This window comes from Natator depressus, chromosome 1 (assembly GCF_965152275.1).
Source record: "Natator depressus isolate rNatDep1 chromosome 1, rNatDep2.hap1, whole genome shotgun sequence".
NCBI classification, from domain to species: Eukaryota; Metazoa; Chordata; order Testudines; family Cheloniidae; genus Natator; species Natator depressus.
Genome location: NC_134234.1, coordinates 9,208,133 through 9,223,375, shown reverse-complemented (window position 1 = coordinate 9,223,375; position 15,243 = coordinate 9,208,133). Strand labels below are relative to the sequence as shown.

The window sequence follows — 15,243 nt, the reverse complement described above, 5'->3', positions numbered from 1 at the left end:
GAATTAGCTGTCCTCTACAGCTAGTTCTATGAGGCCCTTGCTACTTACCAATATTAAACCTAAAATTGCATCACCTCTTGTAGGTTCAGAGGCTATTTGGTGAAGAAATCTGTCAGCTATCACATCCAGGAATATCTGGGCCCTACCATTGTTCATAACACTTGTCTCCCAATCTGTGTCTGGGAAATTAAAGTCTCCCATAATCACACAACTCCCAGTAGTATTTATTTCATTAAAAATATTAAAGAGGTCTCTATCCATATCCAAATTGGATCATGGGGGTCTGTAGCAGACCCCAAGCACTATCCCAGGAGAGCCTTTGTTACCTTTCTTCCCCAAAGTGATTTTGACCCAAATAGATTCTGTTTTATCCATTCCATCACTTCTAATTTCTTTACAATCTACCTCCTCATTAATATTTGATGATATTCCACCACCTTTACCTTTATTTCTGTCTTTCCAGAACAGCACATACCCTTCAATAGCTGTGCGACAGACATCACTACTATTCCACCATGTTTCTGTTAAATATCTGGTTTCACTTCCTGCACCAACAGTTCTAGTTCCTCAGTTTTGTTACCCAGGCTCCTTGCATTGGTGTCCAGACATCTTAGTTGTTTTTGCTCAGCTTCATCCAGATGCCTCACCCGATTAGGTACAGTCATTCTACTGCCGGTATCACCTACCTGACTGTTAGGTCCAATACCAGTGACACTATCTTTCCTCTTGATGTCCATTCTCCTACCCTCTGTTGTTCCTTAATCTATTGCTGTAACCTCTCTTACTTGATTTTCCTACCACTCAATGTTAGAATCAGGCTTGGAGATTACATGAGCATCTCCCAACCATCTCCCCTGAATTCCTAGTTTAAACTCTTGTAATCAGTTATGCCAGCCCAATCCCAGAAGTCTATTTCCCTTCCCATTCAGGTGGAGTCCATCCCATGAGAACTGTCCTCTGTCCATGACTGCCTCACAATGGTCGAACATCCCAGAGCCCTCCTTATAGCACCAAGGCCTGAGCCATCTGTTGCTCATCATAATCGTGTCTCGCCTTTGCTCGCCTCCTCTAGGGACAGGCAGAATCCCATGGAAGATCACCTGAGCCACCATTTCTTTAAGAGTCTTCCCCAGCCTGGCATAGACTGCCTTGATGTGTTCCAGCAAGAATTTAGCTGTATCATTTGCTCCCATCTGAAGGGCAATCAGTGGATTCTTTGCAGCTGCAATTAGGATCCTCTTAAGCCTCAGGTCCACATCCCATATCTTGGCTCCTGGCAGACTGCACACCCTTCTGTTCTCCGGATCAGCTCTGGTGACAGGCTTGTCCGTTCTTCTTAGTAGGGAGTCCCCAGTCACGTAGACTGCCTCTTCCTGGTGTTGGTGCGATTCTCCAGCCTTTCCCCCTTCTGTTCTTTCTGGTTGCAAGTCCTCTATATGGTGACTAGGAAGGTGATCTTCATAGAGAGGTAGGACATGGAGCAGGTGGCTAGCGGTTCAAAGGGAGGTCTAGTAAGTACTGAAAGATCAAAATTAGGATCCCATTGCGGTGTTGGTTTCACCCAGGTGGGAAAGTTCTCATGAGGCCCTTCAAGAATCTGGTTGTTGTTGGATGAGTATAAAAACAAGTCCTTTTGTTCTCACTTGCCATCTTCTGTGAGTCATCTTCTATCCTCCTGGGGCTCAGAACTCTGGCTGTCCTCCATTGACTCTCCCCCTCTTCTTGTAGGACTTGTTGCTCTTCTCTTCTCCCTTGTTCTCCCATTTTCTGTTACTGCCTGCTGTGCCCCTTCTTCATTTTCAAACTCAGGAAACCTGTTCCTGAGCTCTGTTTCTCCTTCACTAGCTGGTCTTTTCCTCTGCCTGGTTCTCATAGTCACATGCTTCCACTGGCCACTTTCCTCACCCAGCAGTCTCCCCTCAGAGTTCTGCAGTCCAGCTTGCGTCTGCGAGTCTTGAGTTTTCGCTTCAGCCTCCTTTCTCCTTCCTTCCTCCATCATCTGCTCAAATCCCTTCAAAACTCAACCATAGTTTCTATCTGCATCTCCAAATCTCAGATCTTCTCCATCAGCTCTATCAGGTGGCACTTCATACAAAAGAAGCTCTTTTCAGGTACTTGCTCCAGGGTAACATACATGCCACAGTTTTCACATCCAGTCATCTTCATTGCCTCTGCCATTCCTTGGGTCGTTGTCACTGCTGCCTCTGTAGCTGTCATAGCCTTCCCTCCTAAGCGCCTGTCACGGAGAAAAAAGGGAAACACACATACAAAAAACAAAACCAGAACACCACACACTCCCTCCCCTAAACTCCCACTCAAACTCCCCTGTTTCCAGCTCTGTTTGCTGGCTCCTGTGCCTCTGGCTGGTTGCTTGTCTGCCTTTATAGGCCCCCCTAATCAGGGAAGCCCTGTCCCCTAGTCAGGGCTCTGCTGTGATCAAAGGCTCTGCTTCTCTCACAGCACACTGCTCCCTACCAGCTCCTGCAAACTTTAAAAAAAAAAAAGAGTGGGAGGGGAGAAACTGGTATTAGCTGGGAAAGGAGACTGGCACTGGGGAGGGGGAAGGACTGAGGGTGGCGGGGAGAAGATTGGGACTGGACAGTGAACCTGGAGGAGGAGACTAGGACTGGCTGGGCGAGGAGGAGGAGCCTGAGAAGTGGAGATTGGGACTGGGTACTTAAGGAGAATAGGACTGGGACAAGAAACCAAGAGTCTGGAAGAGACAGGTCCGGGCCAGGTTGGAGGGGACAGGGCAGAAGGAGACAAGCATGGTGGGGAATGAACAGAAGAGTCTGTGCCCCCTAGAACACACTCCCCTCCAGAGCCTGGAATGGAACCGAGGAACCCTGAGTCTCACCATTCTTCTGCCATCAGCAAATATCCATGAAACCTACTTGCAAAGTGTACTTGACTTTGCAACTTCAGTAATGTTCTGTTAACCTAGTTTTTTGTGTGTAATACATAGTCTTTGTAATTCTGTGTAGCAGGTTGATGCTGGCAAAAGGAGCTAATACGTTTTTTAAAATCTACTTCCTTTTTGAATGGGTAAATGAATATAAGTGTATCATTTTGTAAGGCAAACGATTGTTTGTGTCCCTTTGGGCCTGGTGGTTGGATTGCCCATTACCAGCCACAGATAAAAGTGTGGTTCAGTGGGGACTTGCCAGTGAGTCTAATGTCCTAAAATCTTGTTTCCTGGGATCAAAATGGAAATGTCACCTCACTTCAAGAAACTGCTTCACGTTCCCTTTACATGCCGTCTAACTGAAGGGGAGGAGGGTTTGTGTGTCTGTCAAGATTAGAGAAACGATTATGTAACCCTGTAAAATATTTTCGTGAGCAGACATCCTTCAGTATCCTGGAGGTGACTTGGAAACATTGCCGCCTGCTGACTTACATTTATAAAGCCACTTTTATCTGGAGGAATGCCAAAGCACTATTCAAAATTATAGATAGACGGTTTACATCATCCACTCAAATGCAGCCACCTCTGGGGTGAAATAAGGCTATTCTTGCACCAGCAGCACTGCGCAAGTTTTTAGAAGTGGATGTAAAACCCTGAATAACTTCTCTAGTCGGGGAATGTTCTGTGGACAGACTGATTGCACCTGTTTGGCGTTGGGCAAGAGTATTAGTGCTAACCTCCATGCTCTGAATGCAGCTGGATCTTTTATGGTCTTTCATGGTCAGCATCAGTTTCACGTCTGAGGTGAAACAGACTCCAGCACAGCAGTGCTCCCAAAATTGGGATGTTGGTTTAGTCCTGACCCAGGGAAAAGGGCATCACCAACTGAGTCACCAGCGCCACTTCCTGTGCCATCTGGCTCTCTTTAGAAGTGTCTCATCCATCTAAGTAGTGAGCAAGACCTTAGCTTGTGAGAGCCAATGAGTCCAAGATGCCAAACATTCTCCCTGAGGAAGGCAAGTCTAAGCAGTATCTTTCTGGTCCCATTCCGTATCACCTCACCACAGCTCATGCAGCTACCAGAATGCCAACCTTTCCTGGCCCTTGTAACTAAATGAACTATAGCTCCTACTCTTTGACCTTTGGCTCAGAAATTAAACATTTCCTGCTTATTGTGTGGAGCAAATTTAGGAAAACTGATTACATTATCAAAGGCAAATAGTGCTTCTCCTGCATTATTTGCAGAATAAAATACTGCTAATTAGTCTGGTAGCAAAGACAGAACTGTGTAATGAGATTGTCCATTAGTTTAGTACAGCATTTTGGCCTCATTGCTGGGAGCTTAAAGTGAGATAAAGTCAAATGAAGGTGTAATCTTTCAACCTTTGCCTTTGATAAAATGCACGTTCAGAAGATGGATCAACTCTAGAGCAATTTTGACAGGGTGTTATTTTATTTTTAAATGCTCCTTTCTCTCATCCCTCATTGTAACGTATTAATTCTACCGACCCTCTCCTTGATGGGAGCTGCGAACACACATGCATCAGGCTGCTGTAGCGGCAAATGCAAAATGCATGAAACAACATTAAAAAAATGAACAATGGAGTGCCAATACATAATGCATGGGCATAGACTTTATTTAAGACAAAGTATATCAACCAATAAAGTTAATTGTTTTTGTCTGCATACCGTTCTCTAAACTAATGTATTTTATTTTTTAGGAATGGGGAGAAATAAGTCCACTCAGTTAGAAGTTGCATTAATTCTTTGGTTGACATGTTTTATTAAAAAGAATAAATTCAGTTGCATTTTTAAAAAGAGAAAGAGAGAGGGAGATAGCGAAACTGCCTCTTTTTAAAACCGATTTGCATATTTCGTGTATAAATATTTTTTCATAAAAACTTCCAAATCAGGGGGATACACGCCATACGCACTGCACAAAATATATTGCAGACATTTATATGGATGGCAGGAAGGGAGACAGAGGCCTGAAAATTTCCAGGCACCCAGTGATTGATGGCAGACGAGGCTTCCCCTGACGCTTTATTGAGTTTCCGATGATTATCTCTTGCTGAGACATTTTTTACAGATGACGGCCGAGCTGTCACAACGGACCATGGGGGAAAAAACCCAACAATAATAACACTTTAATCTTTTTACTGCACTGCTCCCTAGTATCTCAGATTCATCTTCCCTGACGCACGCAGTTCATTATCTTGCCCCTCCCTGGATAGGAAATGAAGAAAAATAAATAAATATACATACACACCATGTATGCTTATAGAAAATGCCCGCAGAAGGAAGGGAGCATCACGTTAATTGCTCTCTTTGCAGGTGCTGGGTTTTATTAGCAGAGATGCTGGGCTGGAATGGGCTTGGCTATTAGTTACAGGATTGTACGTAGGTTTTATTGCAACTTTTAGGTGGTTTTGGACTCAAGCAGTAGTTATGGGAAGGTAATATAGACACGGTGCATTGCAGATGGTTCATGTTCTGTGTCTGTTGTTATTGTCACCAGTTGTTCTGTGCTCGGAGCTGTACAAGATCCTCACTGCAAAGTCCTTGCCTGCAGGAGCTTACAGTCAAAGGGCCTGTTCTGCCATTGACTATGCGCACGTATTCCCGCTGAAGTCACTAAGAGTTAAGCACACACATCCAAGAGCGGAAAGTAGCCTGCCGTGTCGGAGATGTTCACTCAACGACAGCATGTGCAAGGCCCTTCCTGTCATTTACGCCTAATGGTGGTGCTGTAACACCCCCCCCCCGTGCTTCGAAATAACTCCAGCTAGGTTAAGGCAAGCCAGGAGAAAGGCTGCTGGATCCACACTTCTGAGGATTGACTGCCCGGGGGAGAGGAGAGTATAACAAAAGGGTGACTGATCTTTATTTTCTGGCCTCAGTCATATGACATGGGTCAGGGTTATAAAAGGTACATGGCAGAGGTCACATGTCACATGGCAGGGGTCAGGGTTCAGTGACTCCAGTGGCTGGTATTATAGCGTCCCTTTCTTTGAAAATCAAAGGCAAGTAAAACACAATATCAACCAAAACCAACAACCACTGAGTAAAACAGCCAGTCAAGAGAACAGCAAATGGTGATGTCTAGGGTGGGGGCCAAGGCAGAAGCCTGAATCCCCTAACAGATGAGAGGATTGCGCTGCGTGTTATTGGATGTTAGTCAGTCAATGCTATCTCTAAATCTTCTGGCTTTCTGATCACATAGCCCCATTTTGATCTCAGAACAGTTTCTTCAATGGGCTGTCTGGCCTCTAAGGTGGAGCCTTATGCAGCTCCTGGTGTCCTCCTTTGCCTGTGATGGGGCGGTGCAGGTTGTTTCTGTCAGCCATGAGCACTCTCAGGGTATGTCTGTGCCACGGTGAGACACTTGCGGTGCTGTACCTCTCCTGCTGTAGTGCCATAGCTGTCGTAGGAAGAGAGCCTGAACTGTACGGCCTTGTGTCAGAAGCCTGTTGTGAGATCTGAGACCTGAACCAAAGCAGTGGTCAAGCTTTGCTGATATAATAGCAAAGCGAGCAGAAGTCAGGCTCTGCCTGTTCTCGCCAGGTTCTGTGAGCTTGCAAGCAGGCAGAGTCTGGCTTCTGCTAGCTTTGCTTCTTTGCTGTATATCAGCAAAGCTTAACCACTACTTTGGTTCAGGCCTCACACCAGACTTCTGATACAAGGCTGTACGTTTCAGGCTGTCTTCCTCCTACAGGAGCGCAGACACTTCCTACATCAACAGAAGGGGTGTGTCCATCAGGGTCGCTAATCCATCTCTCCGAGAGGTGGTAACTAGGATGATGGAAGAATTATTCCATCAACCTAGCCACATTTACACTGGGAATTAAGTTGCGGACGGAGAGATTGCAGCCTCTGGGCTGGGAAGAGACTGGTGAATGTTGGGGACATGGCTGGCCTGTGGGAACCCTGTTGGGGAGGTCAAGCGTGAGATTCTGTTGCTTGGGAGATTTGTGCCAAACCTTGGACTAATCAAATAGCATTAAAATAAATCTTTGTTGTTCACTGGACTGACTGCTGTTAATGCACTTTAAACTTTTTGTTGTTTGTTATTTGTATGGCGGTAACACAGAGAAATCCAGCCACCAATCAGGCTATCATTGCATTAGACAGCTTACGGACATGGAACATAAAGGCAGTCCCTTCCCTTTACAGTCTAAGTAAAAGACAAGAGACAACAGGTGAATACAAACAGACCAGTCTGACTGGGAAAGACCACTCTCCCCAGTTAAAGATAGCAACTCTATACAGGCCCTGGAAAATGGGCCTTGTGAAGTAGATCATATGCAGTGCAAACTGGGCATACAGTGGTTGTCTCACTGGGACTTCTGCCCACTGAGGGATGGAGTGAAAACTTCATGTGCCTTATGATGGAAGAAAAGGTTTCCAAAGGCAAAGATGATTGGTTTATCATTATTTCATAATGCCCGGAAGTCTGTTTCCAAAAAACACTCAGAATGCAGGTCCCCATCCAGGAGAGTATGTGCTAAGGGATGGGTTTGGGATGGGTTTGGCAGGGGGTGAGGATATAACATATCCCAGGGAAGGGACGTGGGGTGGCACATCGAGTTCCAGGAATGAGAATAGAGTTGCTCAGATTATGCAGCCCTGCTGACATACTGATGTGCTGCACTGAACTCCCCAGTAAGGACTCGGAGCCGCTCTCTGTGTTACTGTAGAGTGGTCTGAGGTCGTCTCGATCTAGCTGTGCGGATGAATCAGCATTGTCAGTTGCAGTAGTTTATCTGAGAGTTTGTTGAAATTGTTTGTATTTACTTCCTCCCTTTATTACTTTAAAATACCATATTGCTCAAGGCAAGTGTGGGGCTGATGGCTGTGGCTGGAGCTAGGCATGGAACAGGTGTGGTGCATTTTTCCCCTGTATACAGCTCTGGTAACGAATCTCAATCCTGATCTGTAGCTACTCCTAATATTTCAGGATTACCCACCTGAATACAGAGTACCTATCAAACCTGCGTTGGAACATCCTGTACCAACTTTGTTTTGGACTGAGAGTGCATGTTTTAGAGGGGCTGCCTTTACAGGCTGTTCATACATTCATTCGCCTCTGTGGAGCTCAGTGGGAGAAGAAAATGATAGCTAATTGATTTTAGAAACCACCGGAAATAATGTTTCTGTTTGTAAGAGGATCACGGTTTTATGGTCAGATTCCATGGGATCTACCAGTGCTAGAAACAAGTGCATTACACCACTGGAAAAAGGGATTCCAGGCATCCTTAAGGGGTCATGAAATAGTATGTTTTCTGTTGTGGTAGCACTAGGATCCCCACTCATGGCCCTGGATCTCATTGTGCTAGGTTCTGTACAAACCCAGAACAAAAGGACAGTCCCTGCCTCAAGGAGTTTACAGTCTAAGTATATGACAAAGAATAAGTGGTGGATACAGAGGACAAGGGAGCACAAGACAACAGTGAGAGAATATATATATATATATATATATATATATATATATATAAAAACCTTAAGCTGAATATTGTGCTTCCTGGACCTCAGGCCAGGATAATTATTTACCTTTGAGGGGAGAAGGTATTTCTGGTAGGTTGGTTGGTTTTTGTTTTTTCCTGGTAGCCGTTTGAAGCTTCTGAGAGGTGTGGACTATTTGAGGCAGCCCCAACAGAGCTGGATTAGTGGGCAGATGGCAGGTGGGCAAAGAAAGCTGCATGGTAAGTGCAGTGTACTATTACTGTGGGGAGTGTGTGCGTCCAGTATGCAGATGCACACAGAACAGGTGGTGATGTAGTTGTGCCCAGAGGCTTGTCCTAAACCTGATTTGCCATAGGAGATGGAGATGGACTATAAAGCAGAAGTCTCCATATTGCTCACTTGTGTTTAAAAGTAATTTCAGTCAAATGAAAAAGAGGCATTTGAAGTTGCAGGGTTGGGTGGGAGGGAGGGGTCTGTGAGAAGAAAGGTTCTTGCTTCCAGTCTGGTATCCCCGCTGCTGCCAGCGAAGGTGAAGATAATGGACCGCTAGTAGCACCTCTGAGACCTCTTTCACTTGGCAGAGAAGGGGCCCAGGCTTCCAGCAAACTCACCCTCCTCCTTGTTACAGCTGTGAGGGCATGGAGTGAGACTGCTAGAAACCTCCCTCCCCAACCACCGTGGCTCCTGCCCACTGGGGTGGGGATAACAGCCGACCAGCAGCCTCCCCTGGGGCGCTGGGCAGTTTCCAGAGAAGATAAGCAGGCCTTCAGCACCTTCTCACCTCCAAATGCTGAATGATGGCTGCCTCGTAAACCTGGTTGGATGGAGAGTGGGGCAGCCCTTTCCGCCCATTGTCCCTCTTCTGAAGGGGTAGTGTGGGGGGTGGGACTGGTAACCAGGGACCTCCACTCCTCATCCTTTGGGAATTATACCTGGGGGCATAAACTGCTTATTTTGACAATTTTCATTGTTTCACCCTGTGAAAAGCCAGGTGCATTTTTAACCCAACCGGATCTTTACTTTGCCCCACTTTATTGAGCTGCATGTTCACTCGTCTCCTTCTGCAGTTCTGGTAACCCGGGAGGATGATTTCAACAACCGTCTGAACAACCGAGCCAGTTTCAAGGGATGCACGGCTCTTCATTACGCTGTGCTCGCTGACGACTACGTGACTGTCAAGTTGCTGCTAGACGGAGGTAAGGTCTAGGGCTTGTAAGGGTTCCTAGGTCAGGATCACAGCTGTGAACTGTGACCTCGCTCCTTATTGATTTACAGTATGAATTATGATTTACTGCTATGTTGGATTTATTTATCCGCTCATCCTGATGTTCCCTTTTGCATCTCCGGGCCTGTCTTTCATACCACTTCCGATGCCTGGAATAGCCTCCCCCTTCCTATACATTGTGTCCTCTCTTTTCTCCTGTAAATTGGCACAAAAAGACAGAACAAAAACCAATGGCTGAAAGCCGAACCCAGACAAATTCAAATTAGAAATAAGGCACAAATGTTTAACAGTGAGGGCGATTAACCATGGGAACAAACTACCAAGGGAAGGGGAGGACTGGATTGCCCATCTCTTGATGTCTTCAAGTCGAGACTGGATGCCTTTCTGAAAGATAGTATTTTAGCCAAACGCAAGTTATTGGACTCAATGCAGGGATAAATAGGAGAGATTCTCTGCCCTGTGTTATACAGGAGGTCAGATTAGATGATCTCATGATCCCTTCTGGCCTTGAAATCTATGAATCTCTCCTGACAACTCGTTATTTTCCAGCTTGCTCTCCACAGCACATCTTTGCTCAGCTGCTGCCAAAGCCCTGGCTATGCCTGTCCATGTAATGTAGATTACAAGACAACTCAAGGAGAGCAACTCCTTAATAAAAGATGAGAGAGGAGGAAGATTGCTCCCTCTGATATGTTCCCCCCTTCCCTTTTTGGTAACTCTCTTCCCCCCCATCCCGCCTCCTGCCTTGTCATGGCTTATTTGTACAGCAGTCACACCTAGAGGCTTCAGCTGAATTGTGGGTCTCTTTGTGCTGGGAGCTGTAAATATGTATATTAAGTTACAGTCTATGCAGACAAGACAGGCAGAGCGAATACCATTATCCCCTTTTACAGGGGGAGAACTCAGGGCCAAGGTCACATAGAGGGTCTCTGTGAGCTCCAAAAGCAGCATCCTGATCTCTGAGTTCCAGTCCAGTGCAGAAAGCACAAGACCATCCTTCCTTGCTAATGTGCAGTATTTAGCTCATGCACTAGGGGCATGGACCATGCTTTATTATATTTTGTGTCATGTACCAGACGCACCTATGGTGCTAGATCAATATTTTAATAAAAAATAACATACCCTACCTTTATTTATTTCCACTACTTTTAAAAATTCCCATCTAGTAGGGTAGACTGACGCTACCATGACACCAGTTCTATGTCTTTCCCCTTTTCCGTCCTAATTATATTTATTGGGGCTTTTTTCCCCCTGTATAATTCATAAACATTGCTATAATTATTTAACTTTTCTATTGTGGTAGTGTCTACAACGGTGGGCGGGGCATTGTGCAAGGTGCAGCACAAACATATGGGGTGCAGGTGGAAAATTAAGAAAGATGGAGGAATGTGGCATCAGAGAAGGCTAAAAGCGCTAAGAGGAGCTGGAAGAAAACTGATAGACCCTTGATATCACACTGGGTAATGTACTCTACCATTGACAAGGCAGAGAAGGAAAATACTAAGGCTGAGATCTTGCCCCTACTGAATGGCAAAGCTCTCATTGATTTAAGTAAGTTAGAATTTCACTCAGCCCACAGCTCATCCGGAGCCAGACTGTTGCGCATGAGAGTAGCACTGACAGGGAGCCACCAAAAGAAAAGCTGATGCAAATAATCATAGTGTCTCCCGAGTGAGGAATCTGGGCTGAGACCTCAGTAGGCCAGATAAAGGAAACGGAAGGGTATGTGCTGCCTTCCAGGTGCCATGATAAGTGATGCCACAACCAGGGCACCAGACATCCCAGAGAATGCTGAGAATTACTACTGATTGGGAAATCTAAAAAGTCTCCATAGGTACAGTGTAACAGGCTGCAGGGCTTGCGGGAAACCATAAAGAGTACAAGGAAACAGAAACAGTTAATGTAGCTTTACCCAGGGCTTCTCAAAGGTATGGTCAATGGATTTTGAGATACGAATTATAATATGGGAGAGTGGGGAGGAGTTGTGATTATTTTATTACATTATTGGTTTTACTGTAGCACCCAGGAGCCCCAGTCGTACTTGGCACTGTGCAAACACAAAACTAAAAGTTCCTGCTCCAAAGAGCTTGCAGTTCTGAGATTCATAGATTCCAAGGCCAGAAGGGACCATTGTGATGATCCACACTGGCTTCCTGTATAGCACAGGCCAGAGAATTTCCCCCAAATAATTCCCAGAGCAGATCTTTTAGAAAGACATGCCATCTTGATTTAAAAATTGTCAGTGATGGAGAATCAACAGTGACCCTTGGTAAGTTGTTCAGCACGCTCTAAGTATAAGACAAGAGACAACAAATGGAGACAGACAGACAAATGGGTAAGTACTGGAAAATGATGAGACGCTGTTGGTCAACAGGATGGGAAGTGGTCTCAGTATACGAGCACCCTGGCCATTGTCAAGTTTTCTGTAGGTATCACAGCAAAGGAGAGTTTTGAGGAGGGATTTGAAGGAGGATAATGACGTAGCTTTGCAGATGTTTGTGGGGAACTCCTCCCAAGCTTGTGAGGCAAAAAGAGAGAGAGCACGAAGGTGCTTGTTTGCCCACTTGTTAAATCTTCAGTGAATGAGAGGTGATAGATAGGGTGGGGTTTGGCGTTGAAGGTCCTTAAAAGTTAATATAAACAGTTTATGTTTGATGCATTGAAGAAGGAAAAGCCATTAGAGGGATAGGGAGCCCGGAGAAGAGAAGGGTGATGTGGTATAAGTGACAGGCTAGAACAATGATCTTTTTAGCAGCGTTCTGAATGGATACAGGCAGGGCAAGATTGCTTTTGTCAGGGCCAGAGAGAAAGATGTTGCAGTAATTGAGACACAAGGTGATGAGAGACTGGATGAGAGTTTTAGCTGGATGGTTGGATAGGAAAATCTGTATCTTAAGGTTTGTCTACACTTGTGGTGGCGTGTACAGTACAGACACTGCACATGCAGCTATCACAGGTATAGACAGTGAGGCACGGCTTACGCGAGTAAAGTGCCTGACACTCCTGACCCCCTGGGGTATATCCCCTACACAGGCTCTCCACACACCCAAGCAGTGCCTCCCACATCTACACTGCTGTTTTCAGTAGTGTAGTGTCGTGCTGCTCCCTGCTACCGCAGCCTTTCACTGCGGCATGTAGCTGCACACCTCAGTGACCAGTGTGAACGCAACCTGCCTTTCACTGTGGCATGTAGCTACACGTCTAAAGCCTGTAGTCTACACTCTGCTGTAAGTGTAGACATAGCTTTAGATAAATTATTCAGAAAGAATCTGCAAGATTTAGACATAGCCTGGAGGTGAGGACCTAGAGAGAGGCGCACGTTGAAGATGGTGCCCAGGTTACAGGCCTGAGTGACAGGGAGGATGGTGGTGTTCATAGTAACTGAGACGGGAGGTGACCGGATGATCTTGGGGTGGGAGGAGATTAGGAGTTCTGTTTTAGGTTTGTTTAGTTTGAGTTGGCAACTAGACATCTACGAGGAGCTGTCAGAGAGACAGAGTCAGGCCAAGATTTTAGTTAGGTGCCTAATTTCCATGTGTGCTTTTGAAAATCTCCCCCAACATGTGCAAGGTGCTGGAATGGCCATGGAGGAGTTAGAATTCTGCAGCATGAGCTCAGATATATTTGTACCTGCAAAGCGCAGTTGTAAGTATGTGTGTATGTGGAAGGGAGTTCAGTCTTTGAGAATTTAGGCCATAGTGTATCATATATTTTCAAATATCTCTCAATCTTATCTATATATCTGGCCACTGTTATGGCACTATATGAGTGCTGTTATCAAATCCAGTTCCAGGCCAAAGAGGATTTGATGTTTTTTGTTTTGTTCTAAATCTGTTCCCGCTGGATATTTGTTTTGGAGCTGATGAGATCTCTGTGAATGAACTCCTCCGAATTCAGGTCTTATCACAGACTTCTGCTGGTGTGAGATTGGCTCAGCACTGAAGGATTCACTCTGATCTTAGAGAAAATCCCTTAATACACTGGGGAGTTGTTTCACTTTTTTATTTTTTACACAATATCTTAAAGTAATTACACTGAGTCAGAGTAAAAGATCTAAATTTAATCTGCCAAAGCACTGGAATTCAAAGGCCCCATTGACATTCTGCCCTTTTTAAAATGACCCATTGGAATCTTTCCAAATACAAATTCAAGTTAGGATGTGCTAAGAATGTGTTTCCAAAAGAAGGCTCTGATCCTGCAAAGATGTGAGCACATGCCTAAATTTATAGTCCCTCTGAAGTCCCATAGTGGGAGTACTCCAGTGTGTGAAGCTGAGGCACACGCATGTCTTTGCAGGACTTGGGGCTAGATTTACAGTGCACCTCAGAACTACCCGTCTTTACCAATCCAGGTACAATATCCATTTACCCGCCCTTTGCCATCCTGATTATGAGAAAAACTAATGGTATAATACCAGTTAAAATAAAAATTATGCCTCCCATGGCAAGCAGAGTTCTGCCAGACCGATATTGTTCTAAAGTCTCTCCAAACTCTTTCCTTTCAGCTTTTTGTGCCTTGAAGTTAGATTTCGCATTGTATTGGTTCATGATTAGTATGGGACATGAGGTTTTCATTCCATTGACTCCACGTTCCCCCTCCTCCTCGGTGCATTAACAAAGCAGTGGTTTGGACATTCTTGTTAGTGTTATCTGAGATGAATACATAGCTGTGAGTCTGAAGGTCTCAGAAGTAGGGATCGAACACCTTTAAAAGTGTGCTTGCCGCAGGCCCTTTGTGAGGATAATTTCCCCATGTGGTCTGCCTTTGACATCTGAGAGAGGGATGTTTCCTGTTTGCTGACATGGAACAGACTCCCTTCACTCCCTCCTTTATACTTCCCTACACCTGCCTTTTTACTGAGTGTCCATTTACTCTCTCCTCCACTTCCTCCACTTGCCGTCCTGCCCTCAGGGCCAGAGCCATTAACCGCCAAGGCTTCTCTCCCTTCTCTGTGCTTAAACAACTACCCCTTCTTCAGGGCTTTTTATGGGGAGCTTCCATGTGCTTGGCTACAGGCAACCTCCCCCTCACCCCCACCTCTTTGGCCTTTTGTGGCCTATTCACTGGCTTACTTGACCCTTCCGGGACCTATCCCCTTGTGGTCAGCATGTGTGCGTGCCCAGCAGACCGCGAGACTAAGTCGCTGCTCTGTTGTACTTTTGGGCAGTTGTTGGTGACATTTCACAGTCTCCTGACCCAAGCTGACATAAACAGTGCTTATCTGAAGGAGGGGGTGGGGGCCGCCGAGCTACACAGTGCACTGGTCGCCTTTCAGCTCGCTCAATGCAGGATTGATTCGGCGGGGGTTAGTTGGTTGGAAGGAAGGCCGGGCCCGTAACTAGTAGCATATGTAGGTCACTGGGTTTTAGGGGTGATTTAATAAATTTATATTTTGTTATTATACTAAAGCCATATTCAAAAGTCTTATGTAGGTTTTTAGGTCATCCGTAGTATCACAAACTTTGCCCTCTTTTAGCACCTTCCATTTCAAAGTGTGTTACAAACCTGCTCAAGCCTCACAGCCTCCCCTGAGGCAGGGAGGTGTTCCCTTTTTTACAGATGGAGCAACTGAGCCGCAGAAAGCTTGAGTGACTTGCCCAAGTGCACGCAATGAGTCGGTGGCAGTGCTGGGAATAAGAACTCAGATCTT

The 15,243-nt window shown here is 45.6% G+C and overlaps 1 protein-coding gene across 3 annotated transcripts in view; it reads left to right on the top strand.

Annotated features, from left to right (window-relative positions):
* The window catches only part of CLPB (ClpB family mitochondrial disaggregase), a 147,826-nt gene that overhangs the window by 41,632 nt on the left and 90,951 nt on the right, over positions 1-15,243 (top strand). For 2 of the 3 annotated variants that reach the window (XM_074954441.1, XM_074954449.1), the window contains exon 5: positions 9,436-9,564. The exons of the other annotated variant lie outside the window; for it this stretch is intronic. In XM_074954441.1, the coding sequence (XP_074810542.1) occupies positions 9,436-9,564 (129 nt within the window). The remainder of the gene's footprint in view (positions 1-9,435; positions 9,565-15,243) is intronic. 3 annotated transcript variants of the gene reach the window in all.